Source organism: Phyllostomus hastatus, unplaced genomic scaffold (genome assembly GCF_019186645.2).
Source record: "Phyllostomus hastatus isolate PE091 unplaced genomic scaffold, TTU_PhHast_1.1 phas_contig_40, whole genome shotgun sequence".
NCBI lineage: Eukaryota > Metazoa > Chordata > Mammalia > Chiroptera > Phyllostomidae > Phyllostomus > Phyllostomus hastatus.
This window is the reverse complement of record NW_025333872.1, coordinates 74745115-74768185: the sequence shown is the minus strand read 5'-3', so window position 1 is coordinate 74768185 and position 23071 is coordinate 74745115. Positions and strand designations below refer to the sequence as shown.

The 23071-nt window shown below is 38.4% G+C and overlaps 1 protein-coding gene across 1 annotated transcript in view; it reads right to left on the bottom strand.

The window, feature by feature from the left end:
• The window catches only part of ENPP3 (ectonucleotide pyrophosphatase/phosphodiesterase 3), a 76266-nt gene extending 53195 nt beyond the window's left edge, over positions 1-23071 (bottom strand). Inside the window, 6 exon segments of the mRNA XM_045843237.1 lie at positions 2144-2241; positions 9255-9315; positions 12595-12720; positions 14531-14653; positions 19947-20022; positions 22943-23071. Of these exon segments, the coding sequence (XP_045699193.1) occupies positions 2144-2241; positions 9255-9315; positions 12595-12720; positions 14531-14653; positions 19947-20022; positions 22943-23020 (562 nt within the window). The 5' untranslated portion in view covers positions 23021-23071.

Here is a 23071-nt window from a genome sequence, read left to right as displayed (position 1 = left end):
CAACGGTGTTAATCCTAATCTTCAAAACCCATGTTACCTGCCAGATCTACTTGTTACTAATAGTCTTCTCTAGCCCTGGTTTCCTACCTACCTTTCCAGGAAGTCTGACTTCCAGTTCAAGCCAAATCACTTGACATTCTGATTTTGGGCCTGGCCTTTTGTTTCCACTCACAGTGAGACGAGACAATGGCCTCACCTCACTAAAGCTGAGTCCTGAGTGTCCCCTTTGTAATCTCATACCACAGCTCAGTGATCTGACTCACTGAGCCATGCTGTTACTTCATGCTCAGTTTCCACAACCGCTGTAGCCCCGCCTGATCCAGGCAGCTTAATGGGACACTAGAGGTGAGATTCTAGACTTAAAGCGATACCTGCTGTCACATACTTCACCTCAAGCCTACCATTCTGGGGAGGTCCTAATCTCACTCTTAATTGGGCCTCCAAGAAACTAACAGTACATTTTGCCTTGGTATACCTAATGAGTGATGTATTCACACATGATGTTGTCCGGATGACTTAAAAAAAATATTTTAGACCTTAGGGCAAAGCTCTCAATGGCTCAGCATTTCATTGGCCTTATTTCTAATTGTCAGTGGCATGAGAAAATAAAATAATTCCACTGCAAAGGGGCTCAGTTCAGACTGGCTAGTTAAATTCCCTTTTGGACAAAGAATTTGATGTCTAGATCACTAAGGGAAATTCAGATAAGAAAATAGAAACTGAGAAGTATTAGTTAAGTTTCCAGGCCAAAGTAACACAGTAATATGTGACCAGTCCTGAACTTTGAGCCAGTTCTACCAGAGCCCCAAACTCAATCACTTTGCTAAAGATCTGCCTCAGAGAGTGAGAACCTGAAGAGACAAAGCACCTTGTGTTATAGGGTTAGAAGTTTATGTGTCTACAGTTATGAAATTTTGGAGCTGCAATTAGCAACAGAAATCATTATATCTAATTCCTCATTTTACAAATGAGGAAACTGAGGCCTAGAAAGAGTAACTGATTTACTCAGGGTCAGACCTTTCTTACATCCAATTTTTTAATTTGGAGAAACATAAAACAGGAAACCAGTAAAACTGTCATAAAACTTGAGGACTTTTCCTGGCTGGCATAGCTCAGTGGATTGAGTGTGGGCTGCGAACCAAAGTGTCACAGGTTCGATTCCCAGTCAGGGCACATGCCTGGGTTGCAGGCCATAACCCCCAGCAACCACACATTGATGTTTCTCTCTCTCTATCTCCCTCCCTTCCCTCTCTAAAAATAAATAAATAAAATCTTAAAAAAAAAAAAACTTGAGGACTTTAAAAGTGAAAAAAAGGGAGGACGGGAGGCTTATAGAAGGGAAAAGAAAGACAGTTATTGGAGAGCAGTGAAAAGCATGGCCTCTGGAGCCAACACTCTAAAACTTCTTAGTTCCTGTGTCTTTCGTACTCAATTTCTTTTTACTATTAACTTTATAAATTGTATGAAGGCCAAGTGCCCTAACAAGGAAGTAAACTATCATAATAAAGATGATAATAAAATAATTATAATGATAACTTAAAATCATCCAGTGAACACTATGTATATATTCTCACAGTCTTGCTATCAGGTAGGAAGTGACCGTTTTACAGATGAAGACACGAAGGCACCAACAGGTGAGACAAACATGCCCATGGTCTCACAACTCGTAAGTGGTAGAGCCAGGTTCCAGGTACTTTGACTCCAGAACTGGACATAGATACTGGACTGTTCACCTGCTGGAGTACTGGTATGTGCAGGCCCCATCCAGTCTACTCAGGCCTCTTCAGGAGCCTGTCCCAGGTAGGTCATATCTACCTTGCCAAGACCCAGAACCCAGGTCTGACAAATGCCACTGTTGAGACAATATACGTAAACAAGTTTCCTTCAAGTAGAGGATATATTCAAATACAAAACAAGTCGAGAGAGAGAGAGAAAGAGAGAGAGACGAACATGCTACAGATAGGAAGGAGGAGACAACAAGTATGAAAATAGATATCATCTAGTAAAGTCATCGGGATCTTGAAAGAGCATAGGCTAAGATGATACGCCAACACTAAAGGTCAGGAAAGAGAGGTGCACCATCTAGAGACTGACTAACTAGGTGTCATTACCATCTGCATGCCTCTGGTTGTAGGAGACTTACTCATCTTATTAATGTGAGGCATCAGAGTACTCCATGTCTGTAAATATTCAGCTCTAAATCCATCCATGGAAAACAAAATAACTGGTGGCAGGTCAAATCTAAAAATGAAAACAAAACATTAGTTCATTATTTTGCTTGTAAAAAATTATATATTGTGTATATACTATTTACAATTCTCTAAATTAAAAAAAAATTCAAAGAAAAATTAGTTTTAGGTCAAGTTTTCCTTTCTATTTTTAAAATGGTTATTCCCCACAACAATCAGTACTTCCAGTATTTTAGTAATCTAATAAAATGGACAATTTTAAAAAAAAACACAAGTATTAAATAATTATCTGGGCCTTTCAATTCTGACATCTACTACCCTTTGAGTTCTTGAGTTTAAATAAGTTTGGCTAACTTTCTTTATTTCTACTACTTAGTCCTTGGCATTGTCTGTCTATGACACCCAGGTATACCATGTATGAAATTTCTCTAGCCTGGAAAGATTATGACAAGGAAGTGTGTTATGAAGAAAAGGGAAGGGTGTTGGCCTCAGAAAGACTTAAGTTCAATTCCCAGCTTTATTCCTTACTATTTATTTAATCTTAAGTAGTTAATCTCCCAAAACTTGATGCCAACCCACTCATCCAATACTTCAAAATCATTACAACATAGCTCATTGACATTGATGCATTGCATTACCTCAAATATATTTAGTATTTTACAATGGTAGATATACATGGAACTAACTAAATGTAGTTTTATAAGAGAGGTCACCAACATGCAAGCAAAGCATTAACAAACCCTGACCAGAAACGGGGTCTACATTGCAGACCTTTCATGGTCCTGGCTTTGGCTAAGGAGACAAAAGCAATGATTACTGAATGTAATGCTCAAACTCAAAAATTATAAAAAATATAAAAGTTCCAAGCAGTCTACTGTCTTTTGTATATAATTATGATATGAAATTTAAAAATGGTAGTTTATGAAGTGTTTTATTTTATTCTAAAGTTCTACATTTTGACTATTCTAATATCTCAAGAGATTGATATTAACCTCAAAAACATTGCAATCTCTTCTTAGGCATTTAAGTTAAAATGATAGAAGATAACTTTTGCATTAGATCCAAACACAGTCTCTTTTTTTAATTCAGTATTGTTTACTTTTAAAATTTTCTTCTATTTCATATACACACTTTTAAAATTATGTTGTACTGATTATGCTATTATAGTTGTCCAGATTTTTCTCCCTTTGTTCCCCTCCATTCAGCACCCCCCCATGGCTTTCTATAACTACTTATTTGTACTTCTTAATCCCCTCACCTTCCACCCTTTCTCCCACATCCCCCTCCTCTCTTTATCTTTAACCTTTGGCACTTTAATTATGATGTGTCTTGGGGTGGGCCTCTTTGCATCCATCTAGTTTGGGACTCTCTGTACTTCCTGGACTTGCATGTCTATTTCCTTCACCAAATTAGGGAAGTTTTCTTTCATTATTTTTTCAAATAGATTTCCAATTTCTTGCTCTTTCTCTTCTCTTTCTGGCACCCCCTTGAAGCAAATACTGGATTACTTAAAGTTGTCCCACTGTCTGCTTATACTATCCTAGCTTTTTTCTTGGATTCTCTTTTCTTCTTCCTCTGATTGGCTGTTTTTTGTTTCCGTATGTTCCGTATCATTGACTTGAATCCCGGCTTCATCCACTCTATTGTTACTTCCCTCTAAATTGTTCTTGATTCAATTAGTATACCCTTCATTTCTAACTGGATCTTTTTTATGCTGTTAATATCCTCACTAAGTTCCTTGAGCTTTCTTATACCCAGTGTTTTGAACTCTGCATCTAATAGATTGCTTATCTCCATTTCATTTAGCTCTTTCTGGAGTTTTCATCTGTCCTTTCATCTGGGCCATGTTTCTTTGTCTCCTCATTTTGGCAGCCTCCCTGTGTTTGTTTCTATGTATTAGGTAGAGCTGCTTTGACTCTGTGCCTTGGTAGTATGGCCTAATATAGTAGGTGTCCTGTAGAGTCCAGTGGCATAGCCTCCCCTATCAACCAAGCTGGTTACTCGAGGCGTGCCCTTCGTGTGGGCTGAGTATACCTTCCTCTCATAGTGGAGGCTTAATTGTTGTTGGCAGATCAATGGGAGGGGTTTATCCAGGCTAGTCAGCTACAAGGATTGGCTGTGACCACTTACCACCAACTTCTACCCTCTGTGGAGGATTGGCTGTGCAGGAACAGGGTCTTGGTGCTCCAACAAGGTCTGTAGCTATCCATTGGGTACATTGGCACTGGAGTTTCCTGAGTGGTGCAGGAAACCTCAAGGTCAGCCTCCACCTGTGTTTTGCCTGGGGCCACCCTGCCTGAGTTATAAAGCCATCTGAGATGGCTGCTACTTGCACTGGGCTTGGAGACATCCAGATGAAGCCAAGCTGTGAATCTCGACTACTAGTTCTGGGCCTGGGGCTCACTGAGGTCAGCTGCTGCTTGTTTGTTCATATGGAAAAGCAGCTTGAGTGGACCAGTAATTTGGGTGGGACAGAGTCTCTGGGGACCTCCAAGGCAGGTCAAAGAGTATTAGCCAGGTTGATAGTATCTTAGACATGGCATCAGTTTGCCAGCTCTGTGAGGGGAGGGCCTAGAAAAGAGACAATGGCCTCTCCTTGCTTTGATGCCAGACACCTCAGCCTCCTCCTACACACCACTGGTGCCCCTCAAGCTGCTTCCCTTGTGCCGCAGCCCAAAGGGAGTAAGTCTGAGTAGGTAAGTCCATATGTGGGTTCTTTACAAGGAACTGTTTGGGGGTATAGAAGTTTCTTCTACCAACTCAATCCTCACTGGTTTTTGCAGGCATAAATTGTGGGGACTAATCTTCCTAGCACTGGAACCCTGGGTTGGAGGTCCTGGTGTGGGCCTGGAACTCCTTGCTCCCGAAATATCCCTCCTGAATCTTTATCCACCACATGTGGGTGTGGGACCAGCCTGTTCCACATCGATGCCCCTCCTACCAGTCTGGATGGATGTGGTTTCTTTAATTCTGTAGTTATCAAACTTCCATTTAACTCAATTTCTGTCCATTCTGAGCAATGATTTTCTATATGTAGTTGTAATTTTGTTGTGGTTGTGCGAAGAGGCAAGCCATCTTTGCCTATGCCTCTATCTTGACCATAAGTCACAAAAACATTTTACAGATGTATAGTTTCATAAATTTTTTTCAAACTGAACTCCACTGTGCAGCCATCACTTAGAACAAGAAACTGAATATTACCAGCACCCTAGAATTCTTCCTTTCTATTCTCTTCTAGTCACAGACTACCCCTCCACCAAGGGTAAGTGATCAGTATCTTAAATTCCAACAGCTTATATTAGTTGTACCTGTTTATATACAATACTTACATACAAACAAAATCATTTAGTATGTATTTTGTTGTGTCTGGCTTTTTTTACTTAACATTATGTTTGAGATTTATCCATCTTGTTGCATGTAGTTTTTCTCATGGCTATCTAGTATTGCAATGAATGCATAAACAACTTATTCACTCTACTATTAATGGGACTTTAAGTGCTTTCCAAGTCAAGGCTCTTATGAATAGCAATTATGAACACAGTAAACTTGTTTAAAATTGCAAATAAAATGCATACAAGTGAGTAAGTGGAAGTAATTTTCAACTCTGGATTCAGAGTTTGAAATTTTGAACAAAACATACTTTTTCAAGAAATTTTGTTGGAATAAGTCTTTAAATATTCTGACAAACACCCAATACTATCATAAAGAAAATTCTGAATGCTGATACCAGCTAAAAATAAGAAAAAATCATTTCAACAACAACACAAAGCTGTGTGTCTTAATAAGGTAGTTGGCAGGCCAGAGAGAAACAGCCTTTTCCACTCAACTTGGGTTGAACCTTCACAGGGCCATAGTCTGTGAAGGCCAAAACAAGAACCCAGCAATGTGCCACATTTTCCTCATACATGAAATCATGTGCATGTGCTGTTGTGACAAGAAAAGTTGTGGCAACCAAATGAGACTCCCTGAAACCCAGATAATTGACAGGAAAGAAATGAGATGCAAATCCCAGAAGTCAATGAAAAAGTAGCATCCGACCTAAAAATGACCAAAGGCAAAAAACTACAAGGTTTTCAAAGGAGCAACAGCAATGGACCTGCCTGTTGAGAAATAAATTGTAGTGCTCACGCTGTCCCACAGAGGGGCGCTCCACGCTCATCACTGAAATGTCCACTTTTTTTTTTTTTTCAGTGAGAGGTTGGAAAACATTGCTACCTATCTTTTGTCCATCCCTAGGGATAGTTAAGTGGGTAAAATTTAAAGTATATAAAAAAAAAAACAAAAGAAAGCAAAAGAATTTCAGTTTCTTTTAATGTGCTTGAGTAAACCTAGGAAAAAATATCAGCATTGCCATCTAATTTCACATTGTAAAAGAAACTGTGGGAAAGAGTCTGGAGGACAAGTCTGTCCATTTGCTTTACCAGAATATGATTTATTGTAGAATAATTCATTTAGACTAAGAATAAAGGTACAAAGGAGTTACAGCTCTCATCTAGGGAATGAAACTGATAAGTAAACAGGAGTGGCTAGGGACTAGATTTGAGTACAAAGAGCTATTCTACTACATAAAAGGGTGTCAAATTTAAGCTGTATAAGGTGAGAATAGGCTCTCCAGGGGTATGATATGTGAACCAAGCCCTAAAGAACAAACAGAAAGAATATGAAAAGAACGTGGGACTACCCTGACTGGTGTGGCTCAGTGGGTTGGGCATCATCCCACAAACCGAAAGGTTGCCAGTTGCCTACCAGGTCGGGGCACATGCCCGACTAGCGGGCCAGGGCCCTGGTGGGGGCATGTGAGAGGCAACCGATCTTTCTCCCTCTCTTTCCCTCTCTCTAAAAACAAACAAATAAAATCTCTGGGAAAGAAAGAGCATGGGAGCAATGTCTGAATCAAGGAAAAGATGCTGTGCAGAGGCTCATGTAAGAGACATGACACATGCAACACTGTTTAGGAATCTCAACAATACTGGGTTAAGAAAAACACACACACACACACAAAACACAAGAAAATATATATTTCCATTGATATGAAGTTTAAGAATAGGAATCTATGGCAATAGAAATTAAAACATAAAACATCTTTCTGGGTAAAAAAATTATTCTATATCTTGGAAATATTCTATATTTGTGGGTTTCACAAGTTTCTAAATTTCTAAATCTCATTATACTGTACACATAGATGTGTGCATTTCAATAACTATGAATTATACTTCAAAAGTAAAAATTAAAAATTGGGACTGTTTCAATTACAATGTGTAGAAAATTCATCAAGAGATTACAGTGGCATATGTACATTGGTGTAATGCTAATTAAAAAAATTTTATTTAGAAAGATGCCATCAAAATCACCTTGCAGCTTAAAAACAGGATCAAACACCTGTGAGATCAAGATGTTGATCCATTCTACGAACAAAAAAAGGAGCTATGTAATAAACCTGACAAGCTACGGGGGTTGGGGCGGGGCATATGGCAGACGGACAAGCTCAGTGACCAAAGCGACCACACGGGGTGGGCTGATCACTAATTCCCAGCTGGGCAGGTCTAACCAGCTAGTCACACTGCAGGCCTTTAGCAAGGGTCAGCCTTTACCTTAAGTGAACCCTCTCAGAGTAATTTTCTTTTCTAGACTCTTTGAAGACACAACCGCAGGCCCCAGAGCACAAGGCAACCAAACTATGGCTTATTCCATGGCTTATTAGTTCCATTAAACCACGACTCTATGCCATAAATGCTAATTATCAACCACCCTGTACCCACCAATGTAAAAGAGGTATGTGTTTCTTTATTCTGCTTTTTGTCCAAACCTCTTGTCTTCTTAATCTACCACCCATGGATTTCATGGAACTCTTCTTACAGCTTCTCTTTCAATCCTAATGTATAAAATAAGCTGCAAAATTACCCTTCTCCAGAGCATTTTCTCAATCCATTGAAATTTTGCTTCCTGACATACCCTCAAACTTTTGGCTCAAAAAACTTATACAACTTTTTTATAGGCTGGACATTATTTTCTTGACAATTTTCCCATGAAATCACCTGAACTTTATTATACTATTATTGTTTCAATTTTATAGATGAAGCTCAGAAAAATGGCTAGCGCAAATTCCCACAGACAAAAATTTTAGGACTTAAACTCAAGTCTCTTTTTTATTCTAAATGTGTTGCTCTTCCACCCAGGAGCTGCTGAAGAGGGCAGCTGAATCTGAGGGTTGGGCTAGACAGAAGTAGCATGGTACAAAAATGTGGTATCCACATCCATTTTTTAAAAATGAGATAAAACTATCTAAAATGCCTCCACCAAGTCTTCCTGTTGCCAAATTCCTTTCTCCCTCTTCTACCCCACTGACATCCTTCCACTGCTTGGGCCAGAAGAGTGCAGTAGTCAAAGGCAGAAGGGGCAACTGGAGGACAGGGGAAATACACCCTGCCTGGGAGATGATGCGGGGGAGAGGGCAGGGAGAGGGCAGGGGGAGGTTGTTGCCAGGCCTGGGCAGCTGGAGAAGCGGCCATCCTAACTGTACGGAGGAGATGCGTGGGAGGAGTGGGAGTGAAGGGTGTTACCTCACAGGTTCATCACCCATGCCCACCAGAATAAGTCCCCCTCAGCTCTTCTTCAATGTCCACCTTTCACTGTGAGGCCTTCCATGGACAATCTCTTCCCCTTCCCTTGGTAAGAATAAGTCTGACATGTCAGGATGTTATTAGAAAAGAGTTCTGGCTGGGATCATTTAGATCTGAATTCCTGTGTTGACCATAGGACCTTGGAAATGTTAGTATAAATACTTTTAAGGCAGGACCTTGGAAATGTTAATATAAATACTTCAACCAATTTTGAAGGCATTTTTTTAAGACACGAATATAATAAATTAATATAAAAGTGCTTTGTAAACAGCAAAGCAAACAGAAATCACTTAATAGTTTGAGTCACCAGGAATCTAATCTTTTGTTAACCTTTTTGTTTTGGAATATAAACAGTGAAGGAAATTCCATCTTGCCTCTTAGCTACTTCCCACGTTCTCACGTGCCACCTGTTCAAGAGGAATAAAATTTCCTATATCGTTCTCACCCTTCTGGACACTGAGGCTGCTGGTGTGTGCTGCAGTTTTCTTTGACCCAGGGCGTTTCTCCTGGAAAGCAGAAGACCAGAATCTTTAGACTGCGGCGCCACAGACGAGGAGAAACACATGTTCAATGGGCAAGATCTTCCCAAACTACGGTTCATGTTACTGCAATGAGAAGATTCTTCCAGAACATGCTATGTGCTATTTTACATATTGGCAAGCTCAGTGCCTCTGGTGATTTGCATAGATCAATAATCTACACTAACTGAATGCCAGGAAACTCATCTTTACCAAGAAAAACAAATGGAATTCCTTTAGCTTTAGGAAAGGGAGAATTTCTTTATTTTTTACTAATAATTTTTTTTACCCTCAAGGACAATATTTTTCTGTTAGAAGAAAAGGAGTTTAACAAATACAGCTATACCATCTAAAAAAGAGGAAAGATGACATTTTTAAAAAAGAAACAGCTAATGATAATAATTGATATATATTGGGGAAAATTGAACATATTTCTAAGATCTTAACTAAAAAATTCTTATCCATAAATGTTTCTGTTTATAGAACACTCCAGTTAATTAATAAAGTATAAATGATAGAATATGAACATCATCATTTGCAAACCCTAATAGATCTAGGCAATGATCATCAATAGCTAATATCTCCCCCAAAAGAGACAAGTGGACAACATGTGACTCTTGATGAAAGTAACACCCCCATCTACTTGCAAAATAAACAAACTGTACCTGAATCTGAACAGTCCTCAGGTTCGAACTACCAATTTTCAGGGGATGTAGGTGATGACAAACTACATATCAGAGAGGATGCAATCTGCACACCCAGATTGCAAACCTCTGCAAGACAACTAATCCCATTTCTCTAAAATGTACATTGTTACGGGAAAAAAAGAAGTGCAAACATACTTTTAAAGGACTTGAAATATATCAGCCAGTTGCTATGGGTGGAATCTATTTGGATCATACTTCAAAAATCTTTTAAATAAATATTATAAAACATAATATTGAACACAATGAATATTTGATGACATGATTTTAACTATATTTTAGATATGTTGATGGTGTTGTAATTTTGTTAAATCCTCATGTTTTTTATATGCATGCTGAAAATATTTATGGATGAATTATATAAACTCTAGAATTTACTTCAATATAATCTAAAATTTTGGGAGATGTTGGGAGAAATAAAAGTATGCTTTGTTAAGAAAAGATTCAAAACTTGAAAATAAGCAAAAAGAGAACTGATCACTAGATTTCATTTCAATGTCACACTGGGACATTGAAATGAAATGTCCCATATATGGGCTTAAAAAAAGCCCATATATGGATTATCCAATTACCTAGGAGTATATACCATTATCTTGCTTATCCTTTACCATTCATTTTACAACTCAATAAGGGTAGCAGTTAACTGGTAGAAAACTAATAGCAATATAACTGATTATAGTTTCATAACAAATAAATTGTCCTATAGAAATGCAGATCAATTCTGTCCCATCAAAAGTTACTTTTAGCCCTGGCTGGCGTAGCTCAGTGGATTGAGCGTGGGCTGCGAACCAAAGCATCGCAGGTTCGATTCCCAGTCAGGGCACATGCCTGGGTTGCAGGCCACAGCCCCCAACAACTGCACATTGATGTTTCTCTCTCTCTCTCTTTCTCCCTCCCTTCCCTCTCTAAAAATAAGTAAATAAAATTTTTTAAAAAGAAAGTTAGTTTCAGTCATTCTGTGCCAACCTTCTTGCAGTCTCATATATACTTCATCTCCATGATTCTCTCTGAGCAGCTGAACATCCCAGTCAGTTATCTTACTAATGTGTTTATAAATCTTTGACATGTTTACTTGACATTCCCATGAGATTCATGTTTTTATCTTTTTGAAGATTATGCTGTGTCAATGAGACAAGATCAGCCAGGAATTAATCATTGCTGAAATGAGGTGATGAACATATGGGAAACCATCATTCTATTCTCTCCATGTTCGTTAGAAATTTATCACAAGGTTTTTTAAATTTCTAAACTTAAAAAATTGACCAGCTGGTTTCATGTACAAAAATTATTAAAATCCCCTCAGGTCATTGTTTGAAGGTCTAATTTTGGCAAAAATAATTTAAAATCTTTTAATATAATGTGTTAATCCTTAGAGTGAAGAACACTTACTTTTGTTTTAAAAATAAATTAAAATTAGTAACTATCAAAGCACCCAATTAGTGGTAATGGTAAACTTTAATACTGCTGATGACAATTACTTTTGTTTCTCTGAAATTATGTAATGTTGTGCAAGGAACTCAGTGGAAACATTTACCATATGGTCTGAGGATAGTCTTGAGATAAAAGCTAAGATTTCCGAGACTGGAGTTGAAGGCGGGAGCACACAGAGCCCAGAGGCAACGTGGTCACTGAACTTAGAAGAAAAACAAGCAAACCAGAAACTACAGTTGCGTTTGGAAACTTAGAGGAATTTTTAATGGTACAATATTCACTCTATCAAAATATCAAACAATTATATTTTTCTTTCTGATTGCTCCTTTTAACTAATTTTCAATTACATTTTATGTAAAAACAGATTCATCTATTAGTACCTATTTTCTTTAAAGAGATTATATAGTTAATGTTTCTACTTCAACATTTTCCTCCTATTTAAAAAATCAGAATTCAACCTAAACTCTTTTTATGCCTAAAAATATCAAAAGTGTAAGTTAGTTAGCTGAGTTGGGTTTGGTGTTATGAAAAGAGGGTTTGTAGCTTGAGGCAATTTTTTGTTATGTGTATATGCGCATTTTTGTAAATCCTACCAGCTGTTCAAAGGGATTGGCGATTTTTTTTAAGTTGACATCATTTATAATGTGGCATGCAAGTGGAATCAGAAGCTGAATAACCTGGAGTCTAATCTTGACTTTGCATTGGCTCCAGAGGCTCCTCAATAAGGAATTTAACCACTCAGGACCCAGTTGTTTCAACAATGAAATTGGTTTGACAAACTGATATTTAGGCCAAATGACCTTTCATGATGTTTTATCCATTGGATCTTCCCGCTGGTGTCTCAAACCACAAGTATGTCTTGCATGGTCATGGGACGGAAAAAGACTTTGCCTTTCAGACAAACAGGAAATTCGAATCTTTCTCTTCTCTCCTGCAATACCTATGAGCTTGAATTATGTTATGAGCTTGCTTCCTCTGTAGTGCACAAACCACATTTCTTCCCACAGTAAACACATTTTGTCTTTTGTCCTATATGGGGTCCTTCTCTGTCTGGTTTTAATTTTTGTAGCCGAGACCAGCTCTAGGGTCACTAAACTTAAAGAGGTGAAATGGATCGGCATCCTCCACTTACCTCGGCAAACACTCTTGTAGTCCACACAGCAGTCCTTCCTCTGCAAACAGTCATCTGAGCAAGAGCAAAGGCTGGATTCTAGTCTCTTCTCCCCACAACGAAATTTACTGCATGTCCATATTCGAGCTGTAAAATTATATGATTCGGTTTTGAACATTTAACTTATGTTAAGTATCCAATACCAAAATTCATAAATTCCCTGCATTTCTCCTTGTACTACTGTACAATCAAATTCTTGGTTTACCTGCATTAATATATGAAAATACATAATACAAATGAGAAGAAATCTACCACTTTTCTTCATTTGGCATGGGTGGCAGAGAGAACTGCAGCTTTAAAAGCCATAGCTCTGGTCCTACATAGCATGCACACCTGAGTTTGGAGAAAATCTGAACACTGGCCCTACCTGCACCCAAAGATAGGAGCTACCAATGATGAAGAACTAGCAACACTTGAGTGACTGTTGCACCCGAGAGCAACTTTTCCCAGCCTTGTCTAAGGACAGGCAGCAAGGAAGAGCCAGGGACAACAGAAGTAACAGGAACATACTCAGGTCTGTGAGAACGTACACAGGTCAGGGGACCTCCCAAGCTGAGAGTGACAGAAGTGGTAGATCAGCACCTCATCACACTGCCAGTGTTCTCCCAGGCTAAGCACTAACATATGAGATAGTATGAATATATGTCAATGCTAAAAACAACATGAAGCTGGACTGGGGCTGCTTCCTAGTGACACCTGGTAGGAAACAATAGCTAAAATCAACATCAGCCCTGAGCTTAGACAAATATGTTGAATAGGTGATTGCTGTGTGCTTCCTTAAGCACGGAGTTCTCCACTCCCTATTGCATAGAAAGAAAAGATCTTTGGGAATTAAGTGAAAGGAATACAAATCTAATCTATACTAGGTTATTCCTCCCCTTCTTTTTCAGAGAGGAAAACATAAAGAGGTCTATCATTTTTGTTTTGTTTTAAGATTTTATTCACTTACTTTCAAAGAGGGGGAAGGAAGGGAGAAAGGGAAGGAAACATCAATGTGTGAGAGAGACACTGATCAGTTGCCTCGCACACACCCCTAGCTGGGGACCTGGCCCACAACCCAGGCATGTGCCCTGACTGGGAATGAAACAGGCTACCTTTCAGTTCACAGACCAGTGCTCAATCCACTGAGCCACACCAGCCAGGGCAGGTGCTCCATGATTCTAATCCTCCCTCTCCTGGAAGCACTAGACCCCCCCTCCACCTTCCCTGATTTCTTAGGAAATTAAACATTGCAATTGCATCTTCTACCTAGAGAACAGTGTTTTTCTCAAGTTGTGTTCTGTGGAGCACTGGCAATGGAATAACCAAGAATCATCAGCTTTCCATGTAAGTCTTATGCACACTAAAATCTGAAAATGACAGCAAATGAAACTAAGTATGATGATTAACTTAAGTCACAGCAAAACTCCATGGGAATTTATATAACTATACAGCATTTCATCTGCTGAAAATGTATTCCTCAACCTCCATTAACTAAAGTTTGGACTCTGTGTTTATCACTACAAATGGAGAAAGGATAATAATAGACCCTCTATACAAGGTGTTATGGGTTGAATTGTGACAATCACCCCCCAAAAGTCCAAGCTCTGGCCTCCATGACTATGAATGTGATCTTATTTGAAAAGAATCTTTGCAGATAATCCAGTTAACATGAAGTCATTAGGGTGGGCCCTAATCTAGTATGACTAATGAACCAACCATGTCAACCACTAGATCTTGGACTTTCAGTCTCCAGAACTGTGAGAAAATGAATTTCTGTTGTTTAAGCCACCCGGTTTGTGGTGCTTCATTACAGTGGCCCTAGCAAACAAGTATACAAGGTGTATGGTGAGCATTTGGACATGCATTAATGATAATACAACCAACATGATAATAAACTTATTCTCAGGATTCATACTTGATTCCACACAGTTGTCTTCAAAATCCCAGCAGCAGTCACCTCGGTCTTTACATCCCACATCACACCTGCAGCCATCCAGTGCTGTATATGAGGAATCAAAGCATTTTTTCCTGCAGCTGCCTGTAAAGAAAATAAGGAAACCAATTCTTGGAATCTCGCGGCTAGATGGCAGAAGCACATTAGTAGCACATCAGACAGACAAATAGAGAATTTTTATTGTATTATCTCTTGGTGCAATGGTAAGTAATGAGTGATAAGTCATGAACGATTTTTTTCCAAGACCCCAGATAGGTTCTAGACTTGGAGACAGCAGGTACTATTAGGTGGGGGTAAGAGCGACAGTCCAAAGCTAAATATAGTGGAACTGATTGAAAATCTGGATATGGATCAGTGACTACATCCACCCCACCTGCCCAGGCAGAATAGAAGGGTCCTCATCTGGAGCAATTTAGGAAGAGGAGATTTTGTCACAGAGACAGTAAACATAGAGGATGGCTATGATGAGAAAAGATGAACAAACTTTACTCTTCAATGTGAATAGATAGTTACCAGATATTTGAGCATAAAAAGACAAAGACCAAAAAAAAAAAGACCATAAAAGACAAAGACCAAAACAAACAAGAAAAATAGAGGAAAAGAAAAATCTTGGTTGAAAGAAAACAATGCAGGGAGCATAAGAGTTAAACACACTCATACACACACATGCACAGCTAATATTGAGATCCTCAGAAAAGAGAAGATATTGCAACCAGGAAATAAGAAAGAAAGATACAGTTTTAAAAACAAGAAATAACATTCAGGGTGGTCTTGGAAATAAAAACATGGGGACAGTCACAGAAAAACTTGAATAGAAAAGTGTGGCAGGCAGAATTATGGTCCCTAAAAAGATTCCATGCCCCAATTCCTGAGACAATGAGTATGTTGCCTTAGACGGCAAAAGCGACTTTGCAGATGTAATTAAGGCTACTACTTAGTTGACCATAAAATGAGGTGGTGCCAAAAAGTGAAAATGAAGAATATGGAGATGATATTATTTTAAAAAATCATATTTTATTTTAAAAATCTCAGAATGGAAAATTATAAACTATTACTTCAAAATTGCCCACCAAATTTCCCAGGGCAAAACTCACACCAAGGGGTCAATAGGAATAAAGAGATATTGAAATCTCCTAAGAAAGTTCATGAATAATTTATAAAGGATCACAAGTCAGTATAGTTTCAAATTGCTTAAAAGCAACACTGAAAGCCAGAAGACAGGAAACTAATGTCTTCAAGTTTCTGGAGGGGAGTTATTTTCATCTGAGAGTTCAATATCGAGCCAAATAGTCAAGTGCTAGGTTAGGATGATGACAATGTCTTGAGATCAGCAAGAACTCAAGTTACAGGTTGTATGCATTCTATTTAGGAAGCTACTGATGGGTGTTCTTCAGCAAAATGAGGAAGTTAAAAGAGAGAGGGATCAAAAAATTATAAGATCCAGTACAATGGAGAGGATATGGAAACACCACTCATAATACACCACAAACCGAGAGAGCAACCAACACAGATTGGAGCAGCAAGACAAAGAAACAAAAATCAAAATAAAAAATATCACTCTATGTCCACCTTTACATTGCCCAAAATGAGAGAGCCAGATAATTCCGAGGGTTGGCTGGGATGCATGGTGAAGGTAAGGTAGGCTAGAAAGCAATCATCTGGGACTATTTACCCAAGTTAACATATAAACCTTAAGGCCCCGGAATTCCATTCTTGAGAATTCATGAAAAAGCAAACCTCACAGAGGTCCAATAGAGAACCTGCAGAATTTAAGTAATATTAAGAAATTAAAGCCAATCTGGGTGTCCAGCACTGGGAGAGGGCATAGGTCAAATGGCATGCTGGGTATAAGTCAAAGAATACTAAGTAGTAAGCAGATAGATACATATGAATAGATGCATGCATAGCAATTTAAATGAATGTTTAAAAACATTCAGCGAAAAAGTAAGAAAAAAACTTTATATACCATTTACACAAAAGGCCTTCAGCGTATATCCATCCAGGACGTCCCCCCTAAAGCCAGCCCCATATATCCAACTATCTTCTTGACTTCTCAACCTGAACATCTACTACATGTTTCAAATTTAACATATCCAAAACTGAGCTCCTAATTATTCTCCCCAAACCAGCTTCTTCTACAATCTTCCCCAATCTAATTATGAAAGTGCCATTATTTTCAGACATTCATGCCAAAAATCTTGAGGCCATTCTTTAAAAAAATTTTTTTAAATGTGTTCATTGATTTTAGAGAGACAGGAAGGGGGTTGGGGGGAGAAAGAGGGAGAGAGAGAGAGAGAGAGAGAGAGAGAGAGAGAGAGAGAGAGAGAAATGTCAATCAGTTGCCTTCCATAAGCGCCCTCATGGGAGACTGAACCTAAACTGAACCTACAACCTAGGTACTAGGGCAGAGCCAAAAAATAGAGTTATCTTCTGGAGGGCAGGCCCTTTGTAGTACTGGCTTCTCCCACTAGGCAAGCGTTCTAGGAGTCCATCTGTATCAGTGCACCAACTGGCGTTGTGAGAGTCCACAACAGGCTTCAGTGATTTTTTTTGAAGACTCTTTCAATGTGTTTGCCCTTTTCCTGACGAGTGGTTTACGAGCGCACCTGCCTACACTTTACTGAGTGTTCAGCGGTTTTTGACTAAAAACAGTTTGACCCCTGAGCCCCAACCTCCCTATTCACCGGATCTCACCCTGAGCCACCTTTTCATTTGTTTTTTTTTTGTTTGTTTCCCTGGATTAAAAAAAAAAGACCTCAAAGGGAAATGTTTTGCCGATGTGGAAGAGATGAAACAAAAAACTTAAGAAGCACTAAAAGGCATCAAAATAAACGAGTTCAAAAACTGTTTTGAGCAGTGGGAAAAACATCTAGATGGATGTATTGTATCAAATGGAGACTACTTTGAAGGTGACTTAAGTTTAAACATGTTAGAATAAGTACACAATTTTTTATAAATAAATTCTCGCTTTTGGCGGGTTCCCCCCTCACATGTGCCCTGACCAGGAATCAAACCCACAATTTTTTGGTGTATGGGACAGTGCTCCAACCAACTGAGCCATACCAGCCAGGGTTAAAGTCATTTCTGAGTCCTCTCTTTCTCACCCTATATCCAGTCAGTCAATAAAATCAACCACATCAAAAGATAATCAGAATCTAACTATATCTCACCAGTTACACACTATCATCCCAGTCTGAGACACAAAACTTATCTGTGTTACTGCATTTACTTCCTAATTGGTCTCTCTTCTCATTGTTTCACTCTGCCATTTGTTAATAATGTAGCAGCCTAAGTAGTAATATTGAAAAGCAAGAACAGCATGTCATTCCTCTGCCTAAAACCTCTGATCACTTCCCATCACACTCAGAATGAAAACCTAAGACCACACTTTGACCTACCAATCTTTCTTTGTCCTGGCTGCTCTTTGGTTGATCTCATTTGGGCTACCCTTCTTCAAATCCTCCCAAGTTCTAGTTCAATGTTCTCCTTGCTGTTCTTGAAGTTAAACTTGCCAGGCAAGCTCCAGCTTTAGGCCTTTGCCCTTGTTATTTTCTTTTGCCTGGAATGCTCTTATATAAAATATAAAATATCCTTATTCTTGCTCATTTCCTTCAGCTGTTTACTCAAAAGTTATTTCACGTATACACCCCATCTCACCCTAACTCAATAATCCATATTCCTTTTTAGAGTTTGAATTATTCCTTAGCACTTTTCCTACAGTATTATATATATTTTGCCTATTTATATTTTTATTGTCTGTCTTCCCTGCTAGAATATAAACTCTCTGAAGGATTTTTATTTCTTTATGACTGTATTAGAGGTATATTAATTAGAATAGTATCTAGAATTATATTAATTAGAATAATATCTAGCCCATAGTCAGTGCTCAATTGTTAAAGAATAAATAAAAAAAATACATGCACATAAAACATTAAATTTGTAAGAACACAAACAAATGCAAAGTAGAAAAACTGCTTTAAAAATTCACAGGAAAAAATATATTGCCCATAAAAAGTGGGCTAATTGGAGCAACGAATGGTGAGAGTGGTCCAGGGTTGAGGGCTAGGAGACAGTTGTGGAGGGTGAATGAGGGGATAGGTATCGTCAGCCCACTGGTGAAGAGGGGCTGAAGTTGAATGTCCGTGCCCTGGGGTTGGGGGGGGGTGGGGTGGGAGGGGAAATGATGCCACGTAAGGGCTGACAGACTGAGAGAGGAGGAAATGAATACAGAACAATTACTTTTGGAAGCCAGCCAGTAGGTGTAGCACTATCAGAAGGAAGTCAAAGAACCGGAGGTTTTCTTCAGAGACTAGTATGTGCCTCCTGCTTTGTGGGATAAAATCATGCAGAAATGATGCCCACATGAGTGCACCCACATCAGAATTAACTACCAAAATGGCCAGCCAACACTCGTTAGATCGAACACTGGCATTGTAGTTCAGAAACACAACAGGAAAGTGACCCAGAAAAAACCAATAATTTGGCAGGCAAAGTCCACCTGTTCAGTTCCACTGTGTTTTCATGTTACCCTAGGGGTGCTGAGTGTCTGTTCATTGTCAAGTGGAAACAAGTGGAAAATTGCCAGCTTACCTCACTAAGAATCTCGGTCATAAAGAAGTGCTAAGACTTGCCCTACAGGAGTCATAGTAGAAGTTAATCAACCAGATTAAAATTAAAAAGGGGATAAATTATCTAACATTTGACTTCATGCTTCCCGTTAGTAAAAGTACCAAAACAATGCATAGCCACTTGTAAATGGGTTATTTACTGTTCTTACTAATGAGATCTGGCAAAAGAGATGTGAGCTGTTTTGATATTTTGGGAGTGTATCGCCTTTTTTTTCTTTGCTTCTTATGGAAAAAAAAAAACTGTGAAGCTTTTATTCTGCACTACATTTCAGGAATGTGGCACTGCCTAACCAACAAATCTCGAGATTTCAGGGAAAGCGCAATACGCAGGCAAAGTCAAGATGCAGGAGAGGTAGCAGGAGGTCCTGGGAAGGGAGCAACAAAGACCTGAGGTCAAGTTTATTATCAGATATTCAGGATTATAGTAGGAGTTGGGTCAGGAATCTTTAATCCAGTTATCAAAGTTCTCTAGGAAGGTAAGGAAAAGTGAGGATAAAATACTGGAGTGACGTGTAAGACTCTCAAAGGAGCAGAGGGGCGAGGGTGAAGAGGAAAGTCCAGCCTGACTGTAAACAATGCTAATCACCGGTTGGTCTCCTGATAAGAGAAGTTAGGAGGAGAACCTAGAAGGAAGGTGCCACCTGTAGGAGAGGAAACTCGGGTGAGAAGTGGTACACGTTTGGACAGGTGAAAGTGAGGAGAAAGAAGAAACAAAGAAATGTTTTGAGAAAACGCTGAGTGGTATATACCTTGCCCATCTGGTTTCCTGAGTCCAAGTGCCAGGCCTAATCCAAGCGTCACAACCACCAACAAAATGAGAAGAACCTACCACAAAAAATGAAAAGTGACCTTTACAATTTAAAACTATATATACAAAGATCCAGATAACTGCTTCCCTCAGTGAATTCTAAGGGCACACAGTGTTCTGGTTATGCATATTACCAGACCCAACAATGGCAGAAGTACATAACTGTATTTAATGCCAGACAATAAGAAAGTTTGGGGAAGAAATAACATTTATTACAAATCTTTAAATTTAAATACATTCGGCCCCATTAACTTAACCCTAAAGTGAATTAAACACATGAAACTAAGTGAATTAAACCATGAAACCTTTGCCCATTTTTCTTCATTTTTCTTTCTTAACTAGACAACTGTTTGAAGGCCATTTATCTTAAAAAACAAGCAAACAAAAAAACCTTCTAAAACTGTGAAGTCGTTAACAACCTCATTCCTATGGGCAGGTTCTCCCTCCACCTCATTTTGTCCATCAGAGGACAATGAGAATATTTAACATAAGTAAAAATGTAGTGTTCACATAATAAGATGGTATATAATCTGCTTTGATTTAGCATAACAAAAATTATGTAGCATAATTTGGAAGCTGTGTGACCAAAGATTGTGTATAGCATTCATTATCACCGCTGCTGACAAAGCTCCTCAACGTAGTGGACTTTACGTTATGACTAGTGTTAGGCTGTGATATAATTAAAGAAAATTCTTCCCTCTCACCTCTTCCCCATCCATCAAGTCTAATGATAAGCAAACTAGATGATAGAGTCTGAATACTGTATATTGCCATAAGGAATATGAATGCAGTGGATACACAGATCATGTAGGAAGTACCTTACAATTCCTGTAACCTTGGCTGTAGTTTTTTTCTTTTACAAATCACTTTCGTGAAAAAAAAAGAAAGAAAAAACACCCCACAACATCAAAATCAACCGACAAATTAATACGTCTACTGAAGACAATGCGTCTACTGAAGACAATTCTCATATGAAATCTTCAAGTTCACCCAAGGTTCAGTAACCTTCTGGCAGGTGGTCATTTAGTACAAAGGATGGAGAGAAAAGGTGAACAGAAACATTTATTTAATAACATTATTAGCACTTAGTCCATTGTTATGATACTCAAAAGCCGTTGGTGACAAGACTAGGAATACTACAAAGAAATAAAACACTGGGAAACTTTCCTATGGTAAACCTCATGCATCACAGATTTACAAGTTGATATATTTCAGTGAACATCTTTAGTCCTGGGCAGGTCAAACTTGCTGGAGAAATAAGCAACAGCTAGCTGACTTCGTACTTGCTCTATATATTTATGGCTTCCCCTCTGCATTCTTCTGTAAGTTCCTCGAGAGCAAGAAGGTTAGTTTTTAATCTCATGTAATTATTTACTCTAAATATGGAATTCTGAATAAGCACCCTGATACTGAGATGCCTTTATGTCAAACTACCTCATGCTATCTACAAAGTGGAGAAGGGCCTCCAACATTCACTGAGAGTCCAACACTGGGCTGTGGCTTGGCTTAATAAAGAGTGCTGGAAACACAACAGATACCTTAAAATTTTTTAATGAAATATTAACATTTGGAAACATTAGGGTACCTTTGCAACTATGATTATAAAGCATTGAGCTTCTATTATATGTACTAATAAGCCACTAGAAGGATACAAAGGTATATAAACAATGCATAAGTTTTGCTCCCAAGTTTATAATCTCCTGAGTTTATCAGATATGATAAATATAATGAATGGCATATGAGCTAAAAGCGTTGTTGCAAAGTTCCAGAAGGATAATAAGCAAGTAAAATATATTGAGGATTTACTTCACTATCATCACTGGGTTCAATGCTCACACACATTGTTTAATTTATTCCTAGAAACGATGCTTGAGTGACAGAGAATGGTGGAACATTAACTCAGGTGAGGAATGTGGGAGAAAACAGCAGCAGGATAGGTGTGGGGAAATTATGCAGTACGTTTTGGCTTGAGGTACTAGGTGAGAAGCCAGTGAGGAGGCACTTGAAATTGTGTGGCAGAAACTCAGGGAGAGGTCAGAGCTAGGGACATGGGACTGTTGGTTCAGAATATGACTCTTTAAAGGATAAAAGATGAGATTGTCTGAAGATCTTTGGGTGGGGCTCTATGAAAGACTGCTGTGAATTGAGAAGATATCAACCGAGAATACAAATAAGAAGAAAAGTCATAAAAATGGGAATTTTATTGCCATTGTAGAAGCAAACAGAGAGAATAATTCAAAATGAGAAAATACTGAGCAACATCTATATATTGTCATAGAGACTCCGGAGCAGGACGGGGGAGGACTGGCTTTGAAGGGTGACTTGAGTACAGTGAAAACAGAACTAGACAACAGGGAATGGCTGAATGGTGAGAAAACCAAAGCAATAGAAAGTGTTCCCCTCTCTCTGAAAGTTTGATGGTAGAAACAAAAGAGAGAGTGTAATAAAATCAAGAAAAAGATTTTTTTGTAGTTGTTTTTTGTTTGTTTGTTTTGTTTTTAGGACAGGAAAGAATAAGGAAGAAAAAACAGGCAAAAGAGATTAATTATAGGAGGGAAATAAAACAGAATAAAATCAATAGTCCAACAAAGGATATAAGATACAGTGTTTTAATTTCTGTTTCTGGTCTTAAAATATTCATGCAATAAAAATGTGACTTGGGAAGTAATTATAGGCATACGAAAAGAAATGTTGCAAAGTATTCTGGCACAGACCCTGACTTTCAGTTTGATCAAATATTCATCTGTTGTTTCTCAAATGTTTTTACTTGTAAAATATGAATAAAACTATTAAATGCCTTAGAGTTGTCATAAAACTGAACACAATTACTTAAAACTTTACATTTAAATAGTAATACAAACAAATATGAGGAGAGTATACATTTAACATTTGACACAAAGCTACAATAAAGTTAAATAAAAAATAAACTGTACTTACAATACAAATTATTTTGTATTTCTTAACAGTGGTCTTCCTAACAGTTTCTTCCACTTGTAAAGTCATCAGAGAATCCATTGGGTTTCAGCTGCATAAACCTATTTTAGCAGAGACAGATAACTCCTTCCT